This window comes from Eleginops maclovinus, chromosome 23, assembly GCF_036324505.1.
Source record: "Eleginops maclovinus isolate JMC-PN-2008 ecotype Puerto Natales chromosome 23, JC_Emac_rtc_rv5, whole genome shotgun sequence".
NCBI lineage: Eukaryota > Metazoa > Chordata > Actinopteri > Perciformes > Eleginopidae > Eleginops > Eleginops maclovinus.
The window spans coordinates 1,857,130-1,881,240 of NC_086371.1; the positions used below are offsets into that span (position 1 = coordinate 1,857,130).

A 24,111-nucleotide genomic window follows, 5' to 3' on the forward strand; every position below is an offset into this window, starting at 1 on the left:
ATGATGGCAACACAGAAAGAGAGTACTTACCACCTAAAGCTTGCTTCATTACAAAATCCATGGTTGCTTCTGATTCCTGTGGTTGTTCTTCTTAAAACCGAAGAGAGCTGAGCATGTAGCCGCCTGACCGGGATCTCTGGGAGTCTTTAGCCTTCTCACTTTCCCCTTCGGCTGTGGTGATGAAGAACGACTTCTGGACCTGAGAGAGAAGAAACAAACATCCCATGAAACCTTATAAACACGTAGTTTTATGCAGTGTTGTAAAGTAACTTAGTACATTTACTCAAGTACAACACCAGAGTACTTCTACTCTTACTCAAGTACAAGACCTGAGTACTTCTACTCTTACTCAAGTACAAGACCTGAGTACTTCTACTTTACTCAAGTACAAGATCTGAGTACTTCAAGTTTGACTCAAGTACAAGATCTGAGTACTTTTACTTTACTCAAGTACAATATCTGAGTACTTCTACTTTTACTCAAGTACAAGATCTGAGTACTTTTACTTTACTCAAGTACAAGACCTGAGTACTTCTACTTTTACTCAAGTACAAGATCTGAGTACTTCTACTCTTACTCAAGTACAAGACCTGAGTACTTCTACTTTACTCAAGTACAAGGTCTGAGTACTTCTACTCTTACTCAAGTACAAGATCTGAGTACTTCTACTTTACTCAAGTACAATACCTGAGTACTTCAAGTTTGACTCAAGTACAAAATCTGAGTACTTCTACTTTTACTCAAGTACAAGATCTGAGTACTTTTACTTTACTCAAGTACAATATCTGAGTACTTCTACTTTTACTCAAGTACAAGATCTGAGTACTTCTACTTTACTCAAGTACAAGATCTGAGTACTTTTACTTTACTCAAGTACAAGACCTGAGTACTTCTACTTTTACTCAAGTACAAGATCTGAGTACTTCTACTTTACTCAAGTACAAGATCTGAGTACTTCTACTTTACTCAAGTACAAGATCTGAGTACTTGTACTTTACTCAAGTACAAGATCTGAGTACTTATACTTTTACTCAAGAACAAGACCTGAGTACTGAGTACTTTTACTTTACTCAAGTACAAGACCTGAGTACTTCTACTTTTACTCAAGTACAAGACTTGAGTACTTCTACTTTTACTCAAGTACAAGATCTGAGTACTTCTACTTTACTCAAGTACAAGATCTGAGTACTTCTACTTTACTCAAGTACAAGATCTGAGTACTTGTACTTTACTCATGTACAAGATCTGAGTACTTCTACTTTACTCAAGTACAAGATCTGGGTACTTCTACTTTACTCAAGTACAAGACCTGAGTACTTCTACTTTACTCAAGTACAAGATCTGAGTACTTGTACTTTACTCAAGTACAAGATCTGAGTACTTGTACTTTTACTTCCTGTAAATCAGGCCCCGGTTTGCAGAGGGGGAACTTCACTCAGAGACATATACTTATTGATAATAGATGCTACAGCTCCATATCCCTGTATAACCAATTGCTCTGGGTCAGGACATATCTTTCAATTGCAAATCCATCTCCAACATGTCAATATCGACACTGAACAGTGATTTGGGCATCGCGAGACAGTGGATCATGCTGGTGTTAAGACAACAGATAATGAGATCTTCTTAACACTGTCCATCCCGAGACAGGAATCCAATTCGCTGAAGAGCGTGGATCAATACTGAGGCCATTCACTCACAGCCCCACATCTGTCTGTATCTCATTACAATGGATCAGTCGTCTTCCATCGCTGACTGGTGATAAATATGTCATGGTAAATGAAACAATGTGGTCTTCAAACTCAGACTTTATCTGACATAGGTCTGCATCTTGCTCAAATCAGCTGATATCCACACATACATTAAAAACACACTTACTCAGTTACAATAGAGAGTCCACTCCATATTTTCTCATTCATATTTGGTAAACTATCCCGATCCACAGTCTCAGTTTCAGGAGCTACTTCCTGTGTTCCATCCAAGTTGGTAATACAATCACTGTGTGGTGGACTGCTCATTAAACAACACATTTGAAAGTGATTTTGAGTTTTGGGTGATATTTATTTCTTCCAGCAACATTCAATTACTCATATCATAAATGAACCACTGTCTTCAAGGGTAAGAAGTAGAAAAAGACAGAAAAGGAGTCTTAAAGTCGCCAAAACACTGATCAACTTTTTTGTGCAATTCAATGCAACTTGCTACAGACAGAACGAACAGCAGAAGAAGACAGACAGGAAGTAAACACTAAAGGGAACAGCAGAAGAAGACAGACAGGAAGTAAACACTAAAGGGAACAGCAGAAGAAGACAGACAGGAAGTAAACACTAAAGGGAACAGCAGAAGAAGACAGACAGGAAGTAAAGACTAAAGGAACAGCAGAAGAAGACAGACAGGAAGTAAACACTAAAGAGAACAGCAGAAGAAGACAGACAGGAAGTAAACACTAAAGGGAACAGCAGAAGAAGACAGACAGGAAGTAAACACTAAAGGGAACAGCAGAAGAAGACAGACAGGAAGTAAACACTAAAGGGAACAGCAGAAGACAGACAGGAAGTAAACACTAAAGGGAACAGCAGAAGAAGACAGACAGGAAGTGAACACTAAAGGGAACACTATGGGCCTTGCAGTGTCTTTGATAAAGTCTTCGACTGCCAACCAAGGTGAAATCCTTCAAAGTGTTGCACCTGGCAAACCAGAACATCATTTCCATTTTGAAAAAGGTCCCCCCTGCACCCCGGTGTCATTTTGCAACGCTAATATTTGCGGGAGCCGGGATGAGACGGGATGAGACGGGATGGGACGGCAGATTGAGCCGAACAGATTATTCTGGGAGGCAACCGGGGGAGGAGAGGCCGAGCGGGACAAAAAACCCATTTGTATTGTGACCGAGCGCCTCAGGGGCTGAAGAGCCTCATTTTCATAGACGCACACGCAGCGCACGCACACACACACACACACACACACACACACACACAGGACACAACCTCACTAGATTTCATTAACAAATATGAGCTGATAAACTATACGACAAATGCTACACACTTAACCTTCAGCGAGGAGAGCAAACTGTCTCTGCACGCACATAAGAGTGTTTGTGTGTATGCATAAAACCAATAAATCCATATATGAATGTGTGTGTGTCTGTGTGAGTACACAACAGTGTCGTTGACCTGAGTGTCTGTCAATTGCAAGCAGGAGAAGAATGGATTTCACCAAACTAAGACACACACTGAGGTTTGCAAAGAGCCTTCGACCCCTGCATCTTTTTTTGCAGCCGTGACCTCATAGTAAGATCTTACAGTGATACATCACAGTACAGTAGATGATCGACGTGTGTGTGTGTGTGTGTGTCTGTGTGTGTGTGTGTGTGTGTGTGTGTGTGTGTGTGTGTGTGTGTGTGTGTGTGTGTGTGTCTGTGTGTGTGTCTGTGTGTGTCTGTGTGTGTGGCCTCTGGTGTTTGTGGTCGGGCAGCAGAACATTTCTCTTATCATTACAGAAACAGAGTCAAGGACACACTAATGGAATAAAGGGGAGATGCTGCTGTCAGACAACAACATCTAGAAGACACACACACACACACACTTTTATCGAGGGCAAACAGTTACTAACCTTGACATTAAACCTAGAATCTGTCCTAGATTTTGTCCTATAACTGATATTTAATTGTGTATGTTCTATTTTACTATGGACTCTTTTCACTTGTCATACTGAGCATCTCTGGTGCAACAGACCTTTAATAGACCGTCCTATTACAGATTTCCTTTAATATATATCAGATTGAATACACTTTATTGATCCAAATAAGTATTTCGTTTAGCATTGTGTGCTTTATGGATTTTCTTTTATTATTCTTGAATATTTTTTGGACATTTATAAAACATTTTTAGATCATTTTTGAATATTTCTTTTATTTTTGTTCATCTTTTTTCAAATCATTTTGATATATTTATTCATCATTTATTCCTTTTTTATATTATAAATATTACATAATATTAATACAAATAAATATGTATTGATCTTCATCTTTTAAATACTTTTTGAACCTTTTTTTAATATTTATGCAGCTTTTTTAAATATCTTTTAAATGGTTTTGATTGCAAACAATAATCGTTCCCTTTAGCTTCACACTGATCCCCTCCAACACAACAGCACCAGGATAACAGAATCTTGGAAACCCCTTCATGTGAAGAACACAGGAACAATCCTGCGTGTGCTGGTGTAAAAGCGGCCTCACTCTACCTGCCTCCTTTACATCCTCCACCCTCCATTGAAGTCCTTATGTAAGAGCCTATCAGTGGGTGGTGTTGCTGGTGAGAAGCTGGAGCAGCTCTCACCCTGCACACTGAACTTCTCCATGCTGCTGACAGTGGAGGGGCTTTAAAACCTTACATAACCCTCCCTTTCACACTGGGCCAAATATACCATACATTGCACTGTGCCAGCACCCGAGGGCACCCCCCACCCCCTCAACCTACCATCGTCTCCCATCCCCCAACCATTCTCCTTCTTCCTCCTCCACCAGCCTTTCTTCCTCCACTTCTTCTTCTCCTTCCTCTTCCTTTTTAATTTTATAATCCAGGCGCTGGCAGCGGTGCGTGACGAGGGGATAATGTTATCAGGGCCGGGCAGGACGCCGCGCTGATCCTATCCCGTTAATTGGAAGTTGTTTCCGAGTTTCACGGCCGGAGACGAGCTTTGGGAGCAGCTCGGGAAGGCAAACATGAGCCTGTCAACGCTACGTGTTCGTGACAGGCAAAGGAGAAGTGTTATAGTGAGAAAAAAGGACAGAGAGCTTGAAATGTGTCGGATTTCAGCTCAAAGATGACAGGTTCATTACAGGAGGTACAACCGGTATGAAGGAGTAAAACTGGATCCAATAGCAGAGTTATTCCCTTGTTTTAAACATGGAAAAAATACATTTTGCAGAACAGAGTGTCTCTGATTTTGCTGATTTTCTCTTTAAGCTCTAAAGGATGAGATTATATTTAAAATGCTCCTTCTTGTGCACAAATCCCATTGAGAAACATACATAAAAATGTCTTTTATCCATCTCTTTATAGCAAAAACTCCTTAAACACTGTCACCTAATTTTAGGTATTTTAACAGGATTTTGATATAATTCCTGAAAGAGGTTTTAAGAGATTTGTTTAATGTAAAATAAGACATTTAATACCACAATTATTATCCATTGTATGTGTCCTAAACATGGCAATTGTTAGCAAGTGGTTTAATGAGACATCTTAACGTCTTAAAATAAAATAAATGAACCTAGTGGTGTTTCTTCTTGAAGATCCCACATCCTGAGTCTAGTTTAACCAGTATCTGTTGCTCTAGCCTATAGAAGGGCCAATCTCTTACTGTCAGCATTGAACTGAAGGAATGAACTGTGAATGCCACGTCAACATGGCTTTCTGAAATCAGCCTGAGTGAGACCTTTTGTCCAGGAGACTCTGGGTGCGGTCGAATGGTCAACTGTGTTCAGGAAGGTTCCTAACGTAGTAAACTGACCTGGAAGTCTCTGTCAGCCATGATAAGAGCTGTTTGGTTCTCTACTGTTAAAGCCTCAGGACCTACTTTTTCCTTCGTCAGTAAATCACAACCTAAAGTTTGGAACCACTGCAGTAATATATATATATATATATATATATATATATATATATATATATATATACAGCACATCATTTGTACTGTATTAAATAAAAAGACAGACTTGGAGGCAATGCTGAATCACTACCTGACAGCAGTTTTCAAAACCGTTTGTGGTCCCCGACATTTTCAGTCAAACGGCTGCTGCACGCGCACCATTAGAAATTCCGGCCTTCAAAATAAAAGTTTGACTTTTTTCCACGATTTTCTTTTTTTTTCTTTCCCAACTTTTTTTTTCACTTGCATGTCTGCGACCCACCAGCTGAGAACCACTGCTCTAGATGATGTGAAGAGCTCCTTTACGAAAGAGAAGGACATATTGTATCCGACTGGTTATAACGTTGATGTGTTTTATTATCAAGAGTTTGTATGCATTTCACAGAATGTCAGCGAACGTGTCACGGTTTTGATTGACAGTTCTTGTGACTTGTGGCTGTGAGGTGAGGGAGAGAGTGTCCTCTGATTGGTTGGGTGTCGAGGAGGGAGGTTCCTACAGAGGGAAACGTGGGAATGCTAAGAGAGAGCTAACGGAGCAAGTGTGTGAGAGAGCAACAATTGTCTTAGTTCTTTATTGTTTGTAGCGTGGTTATGGCCGACAGTAACCGGTGTTAGTGGTTAATAAAGTCACGGATAAAAGAGATACGAAGCCTACGGTGCTTATTCAGCATTGTACAACTTATACCAGGAACATATTCCTTCTCGTTATCTTTTGCTTAGTCCTGAAGAACCCTCCTTCACTTTCCTTTACTCCATGATGTTTTCACTGAGGTTAAGGAATAGTGGTTAGGAAAGGACATATGAGCTCAGTTTTAGGTCAATTTGAACGCAAAATATATTTCAATTTCAACCCAGGAAGCTGAGGAGCTCTCAAGATTAGAGAAAGTCTCACAAAAAATAAATCAAAGAGGTATACAATTCCTCCTGTCCCCTTTAACTAGTCTCACAGAGGGATACTGTACACACACACACACACACACACACACACACACACACACACACACACACAGCTAGCCTTTCACCCTGTGTTTGATGAGCTGAGCCTGGGGACTCAGCTGGGCCTGAATGGGAAAATCAATAAGGAGATGTGGATGAATGAATCGGGACGGATGTCTGACAGGAAGTGGATTGTCCCTGAGGTTAGCATGACTGCAGCAGGACACTCGGTCTCCATCATTAAGAGCTGCTGAAGTACAATATCTGTGCCATACCGATGTCAAAATACCATTATCATTAAAGGTGTTTCTCTTATTTTGACATACTGTTAAGATTTAATGTTATTTAATGTATTATTCACTACTGGATGTATTGTGTTAGTGTGCACATATTTCCTTAACCTTTTATTGTTTATATAAATACTTACTAACATCTTATGTTTATATATATATTTTATTTTGTATTATTTTATCTTTTTTTCAGACTATAACTTTAAATTCCTACAGTATGTTTGTATAAATATTTATATTCTACTTTTTCTGTATATTTTTATATCTAAAATCTAAATTTCCCCAGAATGTGAGTTTGTTTAAAAATGAGTTAATGTAGTTTTGAATTTAGATCTTGTAGCTAAATCTTGTGTTAAAAACTGGCTAATAAAAGTAATATTAATAGGATTTGTCAAAGAAAAATGTACAAGAAAACCATGTTCTTTAAGACAAGATGAAAATGAAAGCAGATGGAAATGAGTTTAAGGTATTATCTGGCATATTCACAGTTTCTCTCCTTGAGATGAATGTAGTTTTATACATGGTCCTTGTTCAATAAAGACCAAATAATAATAATACAAAAACAGGAGTTTGATGTCTTGAGGCCTAACTGAAAAACACCACACTTACCTCTCATGTAAAATAAACTCTCTCACACAGACACACAGACACACAGGCAGCAGAAAAAAGGTGTGTATCCTGAGTAAAACACTGCTGTGCACAACAGCACATCATGTCGCTAAAAGTCTCCGGACACAGGAAATAAACGTGGAGAATGAATGAATGATGAGCTGCTCACTGGGCGCCTCGCTCTCAGACCAGATCACTTATTCATGGGACTGTGGCTGATGAATTATTCCCTCAGCACAGACTGCGAGGCTCAGTAAGGCGACTTTTAATTCGGGCTCTCTTTGAAAGTGACTGACCCGCCTCGCGTGGTGAAGGATCTTCTGAGGAAGCTAATTTTAACTTGCATATTTAATATTTTATCAATACTTAATATGGTTCTATTATGGACTATAACGGACTTCCTGCAGGTTGGACATTATGACGGATTTCCAATTACACTTTTCTATTTCTGCCATGGCTTTAAATATGACTGTTGAGTTACTCTGAATGTGGTTGTAGTCTGATTAGCCGTCTCTATCTAAATTAAATAGATTATCCGACGGACCCAGATCATATTTCTTGTATGTGTTCTTTATGCCTGTCTTTTCTTTCTGGGTCATTTGTTTATTCCTCTCACTTTTGGTTTTGCCTGTTGGCGTTTTTGTTGGTTTTGTAATATATCTCTGGACGTGTGGAGGCAGGAGGACTCTCGGGGGTGTAGGTGGGTGGATGCTGGCTTTCCAGTTCATGTTTTTCTCATGTTCCTGTTGAGCTGTTCCAGACAAATGAAAAAGACTAAGACAAAAAATGAATTATTGAGATTACGCACAACAAAAGTCATTGGAGCCGATAACGCAGATATAGTCAGAAGTGTCACAATTAACATTGATGTTTCAAATAGGACTTACTTTCTGCAGGTTATACATCATTGTTAAACTACTAATGTTATTTTAAAGAGGAATTACAGCTGTGGTTTAAGCTTTTGATGCTTTAACACACAACATATATTGAGATGTGTAGCTATAGAGAAGAGTTAGTAACACAAGCTGAAGAGATCTTTATGAAACAACATAAAATATGTCTGTAAATAAACCACTGGTGAATTTAAAAATGGTGTTTGCTAACAAGTGTATAACTGACCAGACCAAACGTCATCACGCCCAACATTAGCCTCCTTTAGCTTAGCGGTGGTGACGTGAAGTCATGTGACCGTGCTATAGTTCCTTTATAGCCCAACATTAGCCTCCTTTAGCTTAGCGGTGGTGACGTGAAGTCATGTGACCGTGCTATAGTTCCTTTATAGCCCAACATTAGCCTCCTTTAGCTTAGCGGTGGTGACGTGAAGTCATGTGACCGTGCTGTAGTTCCTTTATAGCCCAACATTAGCCTCCTTTAGCTTAGCGGTGGTGACGTGAAGTCATGTGACCGTGCTATAGTTCCTTTATAGCCCAACATTAGCCTCCTTTAGCTTAGCGGTGGTGACGTGAAGTCATGTGACCGTGCTGTAGTTCCTTTATAGCCCAACATTAGCCTCCTTTAGCTTAGCGGTGGTGAGGTGAAGTCATGTGACCGTGCTGTAGTTCCTTTATAGCCCAACATTAGCCTCCTTTAGCTTAGCGGTGGTGAGGTGAAGTCATGTGACCGTGCTGTAGTTCCTTTATAACCCAACATTAGCTTTATACTTCAGAAATCATAAAGTGGTGTTAACATGTGGAGATAATCCTGCTGAACAAATGTAGTATCATAAATGTTTGTTTGCTGCGATAATCCAAAATCCCATTGGATTGCAGATCTCTGTACTCGCCTAGAGGAAGAGAATGAATGAAACAGTGTTCATGTGTATTCACACTCTCTGCAGTTCACCATCTGTTTCTGTCTCTCTCCCTCATTTTGTTTCACACTGACTCTATTGTTAGAGTCTCTCACTGAGCTACTCTGGATCTCCATTACAGCCTTTGGTCTTCATGTTCATTTAGAGAAATAAATTCCTGGTCTTCAACCTGCCATTGCATCATGAAAATAGAGGTTTGTTAAACTCTTGTCAGTTTAATTTGAAAGTGTATTCATACCTCTGTCTATATTGGTAATCCTAAAGGAAAGACTTTTGTGAATTTTTACTAAATTCTTATACAATATTTAGCGAATTCTCGCTCCATAATCCCCATTTTTATTCCCTACCAGCCTTTTAAAGCATGATATTTAGAAAGGTAAAGTGACCTAACGACCCTATAATCGCATCACTGTGACATTATCAGGGTAATGTTTTCAGACATGATAAAACTGCTTTAGGGCAAACAGACTTTAACCTGGTTACACAGGTCGAGTCATATTGATTAAGACGGTAAACGCACTTATTAAATTGAGAAATCAGTGGAAGGACACTTAAAGAAAATAGATCCTTCTTCACGGAGGAACAAATGATGTCAAAATAAGAACAATATAAGGAAAAATTACACTAAATTCAAGAAAGTGATCAAAAATAGATTGATTTCTGCCGTTAAAGTTATGATGTTTCTCAAAATACTGCTTTAAAAACAAACAATGATGCTCATCACATTAAGAGAAAGTGATTCAGACACACAGGCAAGGTCTCCTGGTTGCAGCTGAAACTCACCGGGTTGAATATTATGTAATTAATGAAGCAATTACCCGCTGCAGTGCGGAGCGTTCACTCAGCCGTCCGTCCAGATGACAAACAACGTAAAATCGATACGGCGCCGAGTCGCGACGCTTCGCCGCTGCTCGGCCTGTCAACCGTTTAACAAACCATTCAGAGGCAATGTGAGGAAACCCAACACCAAGGGATTCATGTTATAGCAGCTGAGCCTTTTCATTAACTCTACCCGTGTTCATCAAGGCAAATTCAGAGAAACTAAAACCAAATCATCCTCCGAAAATGACAAACGGATTGTTTATGAACAGATGAAAGAGTGATTTGCATTTAACATGTAAAAGACAAACAAACAGGCGCTCGGAGAACAGGGAAAAAGGCGACTGGTGATGAAGAGGAATCAAACAAGCGGTGACATTTCCACAGTGAACTCATTCAGCCTGAAGACAAAGGAAGCAAGGAGACAAAAGATCCTCCGACGCCGCGACACGCTCACCTCTGAGAGATGGCGCTCATTTTGTTGACATTTAATTATCTGCTGATATTTTAATATTTGCATTGATCCAGAATGTCATCCATCCTTTCAGCCGAGCACTTTCCATCCATTCTCTATTGCCCTTTTCTGCACATTCATCTACGACTACACAGATGTATTAACACATCCATCCTCCTGATTATTCCTCCGACCGATCATCATCCATCCATTCCTCCGCCACTGCATGAAGTCCCCCCGGCATATTTCCATCCATCCAACCATCCGTCAGCCTGTCTCTGCAGCCGTGTTTCTGCTAATTTCTCCCACAATCATCACTGGACCTTTTTTTGGCAATTTGTCCAAATAAACCACCAATGTTCTCCGTCTTTAATCTGCATCCATCAATTTAGCCATCAGTACGCAGCGGTGGAATAATTCTCAGATCTTAAATTTGGGTAAAAGAAGCAAAAATACATCGTAAAAAAATACCCTTTTAAGTGTAAAAGTCCTACAGACGTACTAAAAGTATCTAAAGTAAAGTACTTGGCGTAACGGCCTGTTGCAGAAAATGAAATCCATCAACCACCTTGAGTTTTTGGACCATTTTGTTGCCAATTTGTCCAAGTTAACCAACACTTTTCATCCATCCATCCATGCATCTTCTCCCGCTTTCCCGTCAGGGTCTCGGAGGTAACAGCTCCAGCAGAGAGCCCCAAACTTCTCTTTCCCTGGCCACATCAACCAGCTCTGACTGGGGGATTCCAAGGCGCTCCCAGGCCAGCGAAGAGATGTAACCCCTCCACCTGGTCCTAGGTCTACCCCTCGGTCTCTTCCCAGCTGGACGTGCCTGGAACACCACCCTAGGGAGGCGCCCAGGTGGCATCCTCACCATGTGCCCGAACCACCTCAACTGGCTCCTTTCAACGAAGGAGCAGCGGTTCTACTCCGAGTCCCTCCCGGATGACTGAACTTCTCACCTTATCCCTAAGGGAGATGCCAGCCACCCTGCGGAGAAATCCCATTTCGGCCGCTTGTATCCTCGTCTCGTTCTTTCGGCCGACCCATCCAACACTTTTTCTCCATTTTTAATTGTTGTTCCATCCGTCCATCAATATATGTATTTAGCCATCGAAAACGTGGAATAAGTTCTAAGATTAAGTAAAGTTAGACATGTTTATAATCTCTTTCGAGTAAAAGTCCTGCAAATTTACTGAAAGTATCAGAAGTACTCCCATTAACGGCCCATTTCAGAACCACCACCATGGTTTTTTGGACCATTTTGTTGGCAATTTGTCCAAATAAAACACACATTTTCTCCACGTTTAATCCTTATACCCTCCATCCATCCATCTATTCAGCCATCTGAACACAGTGGTGGAATACATTCTCAGTTTAAGTAAAAGTAGAAATGCTAAAACTCTCTTTCCAGTAAAAGTCCTGCAAATATACTCACAGTTCAATCAGTAACTGTCTCATGAGTAACAGCCCATTTCAGAAATTGAAATCAATGAACCAGCATGTTTTTTGGGACCATTATGTTGGTGATTTGTACAAATAAAGAGCCATTATTCTCCATGTTTAATTGTTATACCATCCATCCATCAGTCTGTCTAATGAGCCGTATGAACACACCGGTGGAATATCTTCTTAGATTAAGTAGAAGTAGAAATACCAAATCATAAAAACACAATTTTTCGAGTAAAAGTCGTGAAAATATACTGAAAGTGCAATCAGTACGGCCCATTTAAAAAAAATGAAATCCATCAACCAGCATGCTTTTTAATCTGTAAGGAGACTAAAGCGGTGGAATAATCGAAGTAGAATAATGGCTTCCAAATTGCAGTCGAGAATAAGTATAAAGTAGCATAACATATAAATACTTGCACTCCTAAATTGTACTTAATCACTTTTCGAGACATTTATCTTGGTTTGTGTTTGTTCTTCATCCAAAACGAAATCCACCCACTTTCTTCCACCATCATGCACCCCTACCTCCGTTCATAACTTCACCCATTTGTTACCCATGCATGGATTCATCCATCATGTATTTGCAGCTGTTGTGTTCGCCAGTTAATCATCCAATCCCTCCATCTATCATCCACTGTGCTGCTAATTTCTCCCTCCATTAATCCATCCCTCATGCTATCCACATTGCACCAAACCCTCACAATTTGGATATATCCATTAATCAACACATTTCTTCATCCATCATCCTTCAATACACCTTTAACCAGCAATCCATCAACCTTAATCATATTTACAGGTTTCCATTTTCATCTTCACCCCAGATGTTTGCATCTGTGATTTTCCTTCATTTATCAACTTCTATGTTCATTCTCTTTAAAGTAGAGACAGCTACATACTGATATACACCTGAACATCAGCAGGAGAGGACTCTTTAAAGTAGAGACACTACATACTGATATACACCTGAACATCAGCAGGAGAGGACTCTTTAAAGTAGAGACACTACATACTGATATACACCTGAACATCAGCAGGAGAGGACTCTTTAAAGTAGAGACTCTACATACTGATATACACCTGAACATCAGCAGGAGAGGACTCTTTAAAGTAGAGACACTACATACTGATATACACCTGAACATCAGCAGGAGAGGACTCTTTAAAGTAGAGACACTACATACTGATATACACCTGAACATCAGCAGGAGAGGACTCTTTAAAGTAGAGACGCTACATACTGATATACACCTGAACATCAGCAGGAGAGGACTCTTTAAAGTAGAGACACTACATACTGATATACACCTGAACATCAGCAGGAGAGGACTCTTTAAAGTAGAGACACTACATACTGATATACACCTGAACATCAGCAGGAGAGGACTCTTTAAAGTAGAGACACTACATACTGATATACACCTGAACATCAGCAGGAGAGGACTCTTTAAAGTAGAGACTCTACATACTGATATACACCTGAACATCAGCAGGAGAGGACTCTTTAAAGTACAGACGCTACATACTGATATACACCTGAACATCAGCAGGAGAGGACTCTTTAAAGTAGAGACGCTACATACTGATATACACCTGAACATCAGCAGGAGAGGACTCTTTAAAGTAGAGACGCTACATACTGATATACACCTGAACATCAGCAGGAGAGGACTCTTTAAAGTAGAGACGCTACATACTGATATACACCTGAACATCAGCAGGAGAGGACTCTTTAAAGTAGAGACACTACATACTGATATACACCTGAACATCAGCAGGAGAGGACTCTTTAAAGTAGAGACACTACATACTGATATACACCTGAACATCAGCAGGAGAGGACTCTTTAAAGTAGAGACGCTACATACTGATATACACCTGAACATCAGCAGGAGAGGACTCTTTAAAGTAGAGACACTACATACTGATATACACCTGAACATCAGCAGGAGAGGACTCTTTAAAGTAGAGACACTACATACTGATATACACCTGAACATCAGCAGGAGAGGACTCTTTAAAGTAGAGACACTACATACTGATATAAACCTGAACATCAGCAGGAGAGGACTCTTTAAAGTAGAGACTCTACATACTGATATACACCTGAACATCAGCAGGAGAGGACTCTTTAAAGTAGAGACACTACATACTGATATAAACCTGAACATCAGCAGGAGAGGACTCTTTAAAGTAGAGACTCTACATACTGATATACACCTGAACATCAGCAGGAGAGGACTCTTTAAAGTAGAGACACTACATACTGATATACACCTGAACATCAGCAGGAGAGGACTCTTTAAAGTAGAGACTCTACATACTGATATACACCTGAACATCAGCAGGAGAGGACTCTTTAAAGTAGAGACTCTACACACTGATATACACCTGAACATCAGCAGGAGAGGACTCTTTAAAGTAGAGACGCTACATACTGATATACACCTGAACATCAGCAGGAGAGGACTCTTTAAAGTAGATGTCCTCTTTAAGTATGAATCAGTGTTTTAGTCTGAGAACGTGAATCCAGAGAGCGGAGTAAAGTATCTGCAACAACAGCATCGTGTCACTGAGAATCCCTACACTAATGTATGGTAATGGAGCCAATGGTTCCACACCACCATACTCCATTGATTTCGGCTACTTTTCCTGGCTTATATGGCTGCAGACCTCAGCCACTCTCCCCCTCAGGCTGCGGAGGATGGAGGGGGGAGGAAGCAGGCTATATATCACCAGCGAGGCACTGGTCCATTTGTTTTGTGGCTGAAGGAGGAGAAAGAGGAAAAGAACCAAAGGATGTGAAGAGGGATGGGGGGTGGGGAGGGTAACGAAGAGAAATGAGGACAGAGGAAGGGAGTGGGAAGGAAGGAAGGAAGAAAGCATGACGAGAGGAGGAAGATGATTGGTGGAAAGAGTTTGGGGGTAAAGATAACGAGAAGAGTAAATGAGAGATAAATAATGAGGAATGAGGAGGAAGGGGAGTAAAAGTGGGACAGGAACAGAGACGTGTGGAGTTTGGTGACTGAAATGGAAAAAAAAAAAGGATGACAGATAGAGAGGAAGGAGGGGAGAGGAAGTAGGAGAGTGTGGTGAAGGACTAAAGAGGCTTTAGTGAGAGGACACAGGAAGGGAAATAGATCAGCAGAAAGACGAGGTAAAAAGAGAGGACGATGTGCATCATCTAAACAAATGTCCACCTCTCTAAAAGCAATGTCAAAACTACAAATTGATTAAGAAGGCCTTAAACAGGTATTTCTTTTAAACTCTGGAAAATGGAACTCCAAATCCCAAACATTTTCAAACTAAAAGACGTGGTCTTACACAATCAAAAGTCAGATTTCTCAATTAAGGGTTTAGTGATGGGATGGAAATGAAACTCTCCCGGATCAATCGTTATTCCATGGACACAGAAACTGAAGGAGAGAAGTCAACTTTAACACCAAAGGAGCATTTTCATAGCAAATATCCAATCAGAGAGCAGAACTTCAGCTACAATTGAAGGTTTTACTTGATAAAACTCGAAGTATGTAAGATGCCATTGAAAGGAAAACAACTTTTGGTTGGGTTTTGCTTCGGTAATATATCCAAAACCACTTGCTACCGCGTGATACTTGGCTCAGTAACTCAGTGGGTTGTCGTGTAGGATGTCTCAACGAACAGACCGAGCAGGACACCAATTTCGAGGCAATTAGCCATCATAAGTTTCAGAATACCACCAGAAATCTTCTTATTCAGTCCGGTAAATCACAGGCAACTTTTACAAGTCTTTTCACATTAACTTTGTTCTTGAATCCTTCAGACAAAGGACCCATATTACCCAAATGTACAAAGACCCATGTTATTCCTCCTAATAGCCATACATATAGTAGAACCCTAACCCTAACCTTACATGTTTAAATCTCGTGGCTCTGAGCTCCGCCAATGAAACTCCACTGTCATTGTATTAGGGTTGATGCAGAAGTCTAAGTAGAGACCGTACTCGGACTACTATGATAGGAATAATGTGTGTTTTCTGTAGTTTAATGACTTGATGGGAGTCCAGCACTGCCTTTATTCACAGATTGATATAAAAGCCATCACTCAGAGAGACTCGATGGACGGGGATGGACTTCATTCCTGTTTCACGTCACGGTCTGGTGCATTCTGACAGCTTGATGGTCCCACAGGTGCTAATTCTAGCTGTAGCTACAAGTACCCGGCTAACAGTTGTCTTGGTCAGCATGTGAACCCCCCTCCCCTGAGGCCCAACATCTGTCCTCAAGACTCAAGACAGCTGCTGACTGCTTCAGTGGAGGTCAGGTGGTGTTCAGCGAAGGGAAAAGTGATGGATGTGTCATCGTGGTAATACTTAAAGGCGCTGAAGGTGGGGTTCTTAAAGCTCCACGAGTCAGAGTAAATCAAGAGATTTTTGTTCATTTGTAAGAGGTGTCAACGTGTGACTGTGAGTCATTAGAAAAATACCCTTAAAACCCCAAAGAAATGACATTTAAATTGCTCTTGAAGGAACCCTTCTGCTTTCTACAAGTTAATGTGTTATGCCACATTCAATCATTAAGCAGGAGGACTTAATCAGACAAAGCAAAGAAGACTTAGGGCAGAACACCATGTAAACCCTTTCATTTTCTACAAGTACTCCGGTATTTTTACAAAGATCCTTAAAGCCAGTTCCCCAAAATGCTCTGAAATGCTGATACACAGTGCTTTGAATACACATGTTCATTGCCTGGAGTAGAAGCAGCCGAACACTGAATAAGTAATCACAAGCTGTGCAGCTCTTCTTCTTCCTGTGTTTGCAGAGGACACAGGTCCTCAGAGACTCCGAGCTGAGTGGTTTGTCTTCAGTCGGGCCGTCTGCTCCGCTGTGTCGGAGAGATCTGGGTCAAAAGGACTTCACGGAGTCACGGCAGACATGTCGGGGTTTCTGCAGCACTGGCGAGGTCAGGGCACCTTCAGCCCAGACAAGACTGAGGGACCAGTAGCTAACCAAATTAGCTTCCAGACACTGGTGCCGTCCTACCGTGCTGTCAATGGATCTGGTCCTTCCTGCACTTTCCTTCTTTGCACTTTCGTTCTGCATCGGCCAATCAGCTCGCTACTTTTTCGCAACAAATGGGACCCAGGTAGACCTCAACAAAAACACACCTGTTGGTAATCCTGGATCCAAATCGGTGAAACAACTACCATAACAGACTGAAAACCCAGCTGTTGGATTGTACCTTTGCCCTTAAAATATTTCCCTTCTGTATTTAGCACTTACAAATATGTGGCCTTGATTGAAAGTTAATTGGTCTGTCAGAGAAGGACTAAACTTTGTTCAGTTAATATGCTCCAAGAATCTGGAACAAACCAGAAACCCTTTAATTGACTGTCATTTTATCTAAATACTCTCAATGTCTTCATTCTCTCTCTTGTGTTTGAAGGTGCGATATAATGCGTTAATGTTCTGGCAAGATTCTTATTTTAGGGCTTTGTACCTTCATGATTGAATTGACTTATTGGAAGTCGCTTTGCATAAAAGCTTCAGCTAAATAAAATGAAATGTCATAGGGTTTATGACAAAGGACAACATAAGTGTGTCCTACTTTTGTTCATAGATGCACTTCTCTTATATGTAGGTCTTGGTGTCAGGATTTTGTAACTTAGAAAAGTCCCTCTTATGCTTTCTTACGGTTGGAGGAACTTAATGCAACGACTAATGCTGTGATGCTCATTGGATAGGAAGTGAAACTCTTATAGAGATGAAGTACTGTGTCAGGCACGTTTGACCTGATGATGGGAATTGTCATGGTTTGGGGAAAATAGGACCCAAAAAGCGAGCTTTAATTGACAAAAGCTGTTACAAAAAAACACAAAACTGGGGACGCAGGCAAAGTACAACAAAACAGAAAAGTTGCAAAACAAAACTCTAACAGACCAGAGGATGTAAGAGGACAAGGGAGGGCAGACCAGGGAAATCCAGGACATGACACAGGGAACAGACCCACGGGAAAGACGACAATGAACCGACAAGAAACACAAGGGCAGACAAGACTAAATACACAGGGACCAATCACAAGACAAGACACAGCTGGGGAGGGGAAGCAGAAACACGAGGGCAATAGGTGAACACAGTCAGACAGGAGGGAAACTAGACAAGACACAAGAAGGGGAAACATTTCAAAATAAAACAGGAAACTATAAACCCAAAACCAGGACCATGACAGGAATAAATGAAAAGTATTTGCCAAGTTCACAAACACCATGATCATTCCTCCCCTAGCTGCCATGACATTTCCTCCCGAATCACAAATATCACCCGGCAGCTCGCGCTCAGGTCGGGATCCCCAGGATTTATACCCTGAATGTGTGTTGTTTTCCTGCATGAATCCACAGAAAAAGATAGCAAGGCTGCAAACCAGCAATCAGCAGGAGATAATCAGGGACTGGTATGTAAATGCGGCAGAGTATCGGTGCCTGAAACTGCTGTTTGTTTCTTCCTGATTTTTTCCTTTCAGTAAGCGCTCACTGAGCCTCTCCTTCACTCCATCAGGGTTAAGAGGGCTGTGGTAAGTGGCCAGCGGCATGCTGGGAGGGTGGGCGGAGAGCTGTGTGGGCGGGAGCTTCTCGCTTCGCCTGCCAACGGCTCAAGTGCAGAGATGAATGTTGCTGGGAGATGGAGCGCTGCACGGGAAAAATAAACCCTCAACACAAAAATCAAACTAAGAAACAAAAGAGGCGAGAGCGTGGTTAATGCCGTCCATTTAACAGTTAGTCAATGTTTTACCTTCTGTCTTCAGTCATTCAAAGATGCAAAAGCTGATTATGATCTCTCTTCTATCATTCAAAGGATTGGCTCATGGTTCCCAGAGGATGTTTCCTACTGGTTTTGGAGTTTCCAGACTTTTCCTCCAGTGCCTCCATGAGATTAAACCTGGTGCTCTTGGGTGTGATTTATTTTCTGCTATTGAACTGCCATGAAAGTCAGGCCGGGATGCATTTTGCTTCATCCAATGCTTTTAATTTAACACCAAACACCTGAAGAACTGAACGAATTTCCCAATTTGCTCTGTTTTAAATGCTAATTAGCCACTATTAGCATGCTACCACAGCTTCACACTCTGTACACTCTTGAAGTGTATAAACTTGGAGACCTCCCTTAGTACACCACCATGTCGTACACTGTGTACATTGCGCTGTATGATCGTTGGGACCATGTAGCAAAATAGCGTATGACTTTTTTGCCCTCGATAGAATTGACTAGCACCGCTGTTAGCTAGCTAGCTAGAACGATCAGTTATGGTACCACATCATCACAGATTGCTCAATCAACCCAATACAAATAACAGTTGCTTTTTTTCCACACCAGTGTAGGGTTACGTTACTTAACTAGTGAAAAAAAAAAGATTTCTATAGTTTAATGGAGTCGTGTAGCGAGAAGGCAATCTGTCCACGCTAATGTTTGGACTAATGATATTGCATGTATGTCACACTTAGCATCGGGACACACTCGAGCACTCTAAAAAGTAATTGTTATTACAAATTAAGACATGCAGTCCGTCTGGTTTCTGTTAATTGATAATTGATTGCTCTTCAATTGCTTTTAATGTCAACCTTTAGTCCAAAATGTACAATTATATAACGCAGAACAGAACCAAACTGGAATATATGATAGATCACCCGATTCATGCCTTTAAGCCATTCTCCAAATGACTGTTGATTTATTCTTGTCTAAAGACGTATTGATGTATTGCTTGAACACAATTGTCTGGTTTTGTGGAGCGAATCTCTTTCACACACATTATGAAGACACACACTTTGGCCTTTGACCTTTCCCCTTTAATGGCTGCTCCTGAAGCCTATTTGACTCTCTTGCAAATAACCTCGACATCCACATTGGGTCAGGACAATAATAATACGAGAGCGCTTTGTGTGTGTGTTGAGCGTCGGGGAGGAAGGGTTTCTGTGGGTAGGGGGAGTATATATAATCAAGTTACGCTCAATATAGCTCTTCCTCCTCGACAAAGTGAACGTGACAGCAGGAACAATGCATGATTAGCATCCAACACGGAGCTCTGCAGATCCCTGTGGGTCATGCACCACCAGGAAGATATGTTAGGGAATACCAAAAGAAGCTTGACATGCGTTACAACATTATTTAAAGAGGGAATGAAAGACCATTATGAAGCTGCAGGAAGTCTGTGGGGGAGCTGATGCTGGAGTACTTTCGGGTATGCACATTTCTATAAAGGGAGTCCAGTCTGCAGAGAGATCTGTGTTCATGCAAAGCAGAATTAAAAATAGGATCAGGTTTTGTGAGTAAAAGTAGAAGTACTCAGGTCTTGTACTTGAGTAAAGTAGAAGTACTCAGATCTTGTACTTGAGTAAAAGTAGAAGTACTCAGGTCTTGTACTTGAGTAAAAGTATAAGTACTCAGATCTTGTACTTGAGTAAAGTAGAAGTACTCAGATCTTGTACTTGAGTAAAGTAGAAGTACTCAGGTCTTGTACTTGAGTAAAGTAGAAGTACTCAGGTCTTGTACTTGAGTAAAAGTAGAAGTACTCAGATCTTGTACTTGAGTAAAGTAGAAGTACTCAGGTCTTGTACTTGAGTAAAAGTAGAAGTACTCAGATGTTGTACTTGAGTAAAAGTAGAAGTACTCAGTACTTGTACTTGAGTAAAGTAGAAGTACTCAGATCTTGTACTTGAGTAAAGTAGAAGTACTCAGATCTTGTACTTGAGTAAAGTAGAAGTACTCAGATCTTGTACTTGAGTAAAGTAGAAGTACTCAGGTCTTGTACTTGAGTAAAGTAGAAGTACTCAGATCTTGTACTTGAGTAAAGTAGAAGTACTCAGATCTTGTACTTGAGTAAAGTAGAAGTACTCAGATCTTGTACTTGAGTAAAGTAGAAGTACTCAGATCTTGTACTTGAGTAAAGTAGAAGTACTCAGATCTTGTACTTGAGTAAAGTAGAAGTACTCAGGTCTTGTACTTGAGTAAAGTAGAAGTACTCAGATCTTGTACTTGAGTAAAGTAGAAGTACTCAGATCTTGTACTTGAGTAAAGTAGAAGTACTCAGATCTTGTACTTGAGTAAAGTAGAAGTACTCAGGTCTTTTACTTGAGTAAAGTAGAAGTACCAGAGTGTAGGAATACTCTGTCACAGTAAAAGTCCTGCATTCAAGAAGAAGAAGAAGAAGGAGAAGAAGGAGGAGAAGGAGAAGACTTACTTTATAGATCAAACACAACAATGAGGACTGTTTTTTCAGACGATTTGAAAACATGTGGACCTTTAAATATCCTCCCATACTTTGCAGCAGCTGTCCTCAGTAAAAACGGGGACTCAATCTGTAACCCTCCCATTGTCCGGTCCATAAATAGCTCCGATCTAATTGGTGACCCGTTTCTGATTTTGGCCCGGTGCGGTGAAACGAGACACTGCTGTCAAGAGGCCAACATTGTGCCGAACAGTGAAGCCGGGGCCAAGATTTGCCCCACTTCTTGTCTCCGACTGACAGGGAGAGCAGCCGGGTGTTAGACATCAGAGCCTAGCATGCCTAAGTCCCGAACACACAACTAGTTATCATCGTAATAACAATAAAGCTTATTTAAAGAGCAGGTTTTAATACACAAAGTGCTCAAACGACATGGCACACATTAGAAATGACATACAATAAGTGACACAAGGAAGTAAAACACAAATAAAATACAATAAAATAAATAATGATCCCTTCGGCAAAATGAATAAATACAAAGAAATATTTAAAACCTATAAAATATATTTTAAAAATATATATATTTATAATAAAATAAATGTTTTAGTAATAATTAAAACTTAATAATAATTGTAATAAATATTAAAAGTGAATGTCGATATTAAAACTCAAAATATTTGTATTTATTTATTAAAACATTTAAATAAATAATAAAAGTGAACTTTAAAATGAATGAGATTAAAACAATTAATAAAATCATAAAGACTATTTAAAACGGGGGTTTCTCTAATACAAACATACAAAACCAAAGCCATAAGGTCCAAATATAGAGCTTAATGTCGATATTTGTTGGACGCCTTCAGCTGGAATTAAGTGAATCGGCTGGGCTTCAGTGTGGACCGGCCACAAGTTATTTAACTGAGCCGGGAGGGAACCTGCTGTGCCGTTAATTAGCTGGGGATTCTGGATGGAGGGATTCATTACATGGCTGATTGAACAATAAATCTGCCGTGTTTCTGAGTGGGGGGACGAGGCGGTCAGAGCGCAGAGAGCCACCTCTGTCCGAGGAGAGCGGGAAACACTTAGTTTAAGATGCGTTTCTAAATTCAAAGGATGAAAACGTTTGTTATTTTTTCCATGCATACAGGAGTACCAGAGTCAGAGTTTGGTGTATTGACGAGTAGATGTTCAGATAGTAAGGATCTGCTTTACTGAATTGGAACACAGTCTCGTTAAAGGAATAGGACAATGAAGGAGAATATTGAATATTATTAAAGAAAGATTTAAATGATTATTTTAATATAAAAAAGTGTACAAAAATAAAAATACAATGTAAATTATAAGAAACTACTATTGTTTTATGTCTAGTTAAAGAGCAGTTCAGTTTGAAACTGGTGGTACAGTAAAGCAGCGTGCAATAAAAATAGCATGTTTCCTACTGGATCATTTTTATTTGTATTCTATATTAAAATAAATACAATTATAATGTACTATAATATAAGATGCAGTGTTTTATTAATGAATAATATTATTAAAAATTAAAATAATTAAAATACTAATATATTCTTATATAAGATATAATGGTTTGTTAATTATTATTATTATTATTATTATTATTATTATTATTATTATTATATTATTATTATTATTATTATATTATTATTATTATTATATTATTATTATTATATTATTATTATTATTATTATTATTATATTATTATTATTATGTTATTATTATATTATTATATTATATTATTATTATTATTATTATTATTATTATATTATTATTATCATTATTATTATTATTATTATTATTATATTATTATTATTATTATTTTTATTATTATTATTATTATTATTATTATTATTATGTTATTATTATATTATTATATTATATTATTATTATTATTATTATTATTATTATTATTATTATATTATTATTATATTATTATTATTATTATTATTATATTATTATTATTATTATTATTATATTATTATTATTATTATTATTATTATTATATTTAATTTGTATGTTTTAATTGTATTTTTTTTAATTATTTGGGTCAATAGATTAAGGACAACAATGGAGCTCTTTGGCACAGAGGATGTTCATACACACATCAGTAGGATCAATGCTTTGTTGCTTCTGTTGCCAGGAAGATCTCATCTGGAAACAGGCCAGCATTATCCTGCCATCCTCACCTGCTCTGCTCTGCAAACTGTTCCTGTTTCGGCACAGAGCGGTGCAAACCAAGTCTGTCTGTTTCTCTGCTTCAAACTGAACGTCGACGCTTGGCGAGCGCCAACACGGTGAGCCACGGCAACAGGTACCACAGTGTCGTTACCGCGGCAACAGAGGGATTTTCATATCAGCTGTAGGGTAGCGTTACAGAGGCGGAGAGGCTCTGAGCAAAAGAGCTCAGATCGTGTACCAAAGTAAAGATAGAAATAACAACAAATCTAAATCTTGCCAAGTGTATGTGTCTACTGTCTACTCAGAATATGTCTTTGCACTTGATATAAGACCGGCAACCTTAAGGAGTTACAGTGCAGTGAAAGGTCAGACAGTCTTAAAAACAGGTCCTTTTGAGTTGTCTCTCAGGTTGTTTTTAAGCTGCTGTGGTTTTTATAAAAGATGGAGCATCTTGTGTCAAAGAATACATCTCGCTTGATTTTAGAAAACCCCCTTTTTATTGGAAAATCAACAACACTTTTGAGCATTTCTGACTTATTCAGTAACATCACATCTGCTGATCAAATATAGTTCAAAATAAGTCTCATCTATCTCCCCTCTTATTTCAGGAAATATAACCAAGCAGATGTTCACTTGTTCAATTGGCCGATTGTTTTGCTCGTTACAAGCAAAGACAGTCTTTGAATTGAGCAGCATTTTTTCCTGTAAGAGTAG

General features: G+C 39.5%; 1 protein-coding gene across 1 annotated transcript in view; it reads right to left on the reverse strand.

Moving 5' to 3' along the window:
* The window catches only part of LOC134860044 (complexin-2), a 42,486-nt gene that overhangs the window by 10,951 nt on the left and 7,424 nt on the right, over window positions 1-24,111 (reverse strand). Inside the window, exon 2 of the mRNA XM_063876885.1 lies at window positions 31-199. Coding sequence (XP_063732955.1) covers window positions 31-61 — 31 coding nt within the window. The 5' untranslated portion in view covers window positions 62-199. The remainder of the gene's footprint in view (window positions 1-30; window positions 200-24,111) is intronic.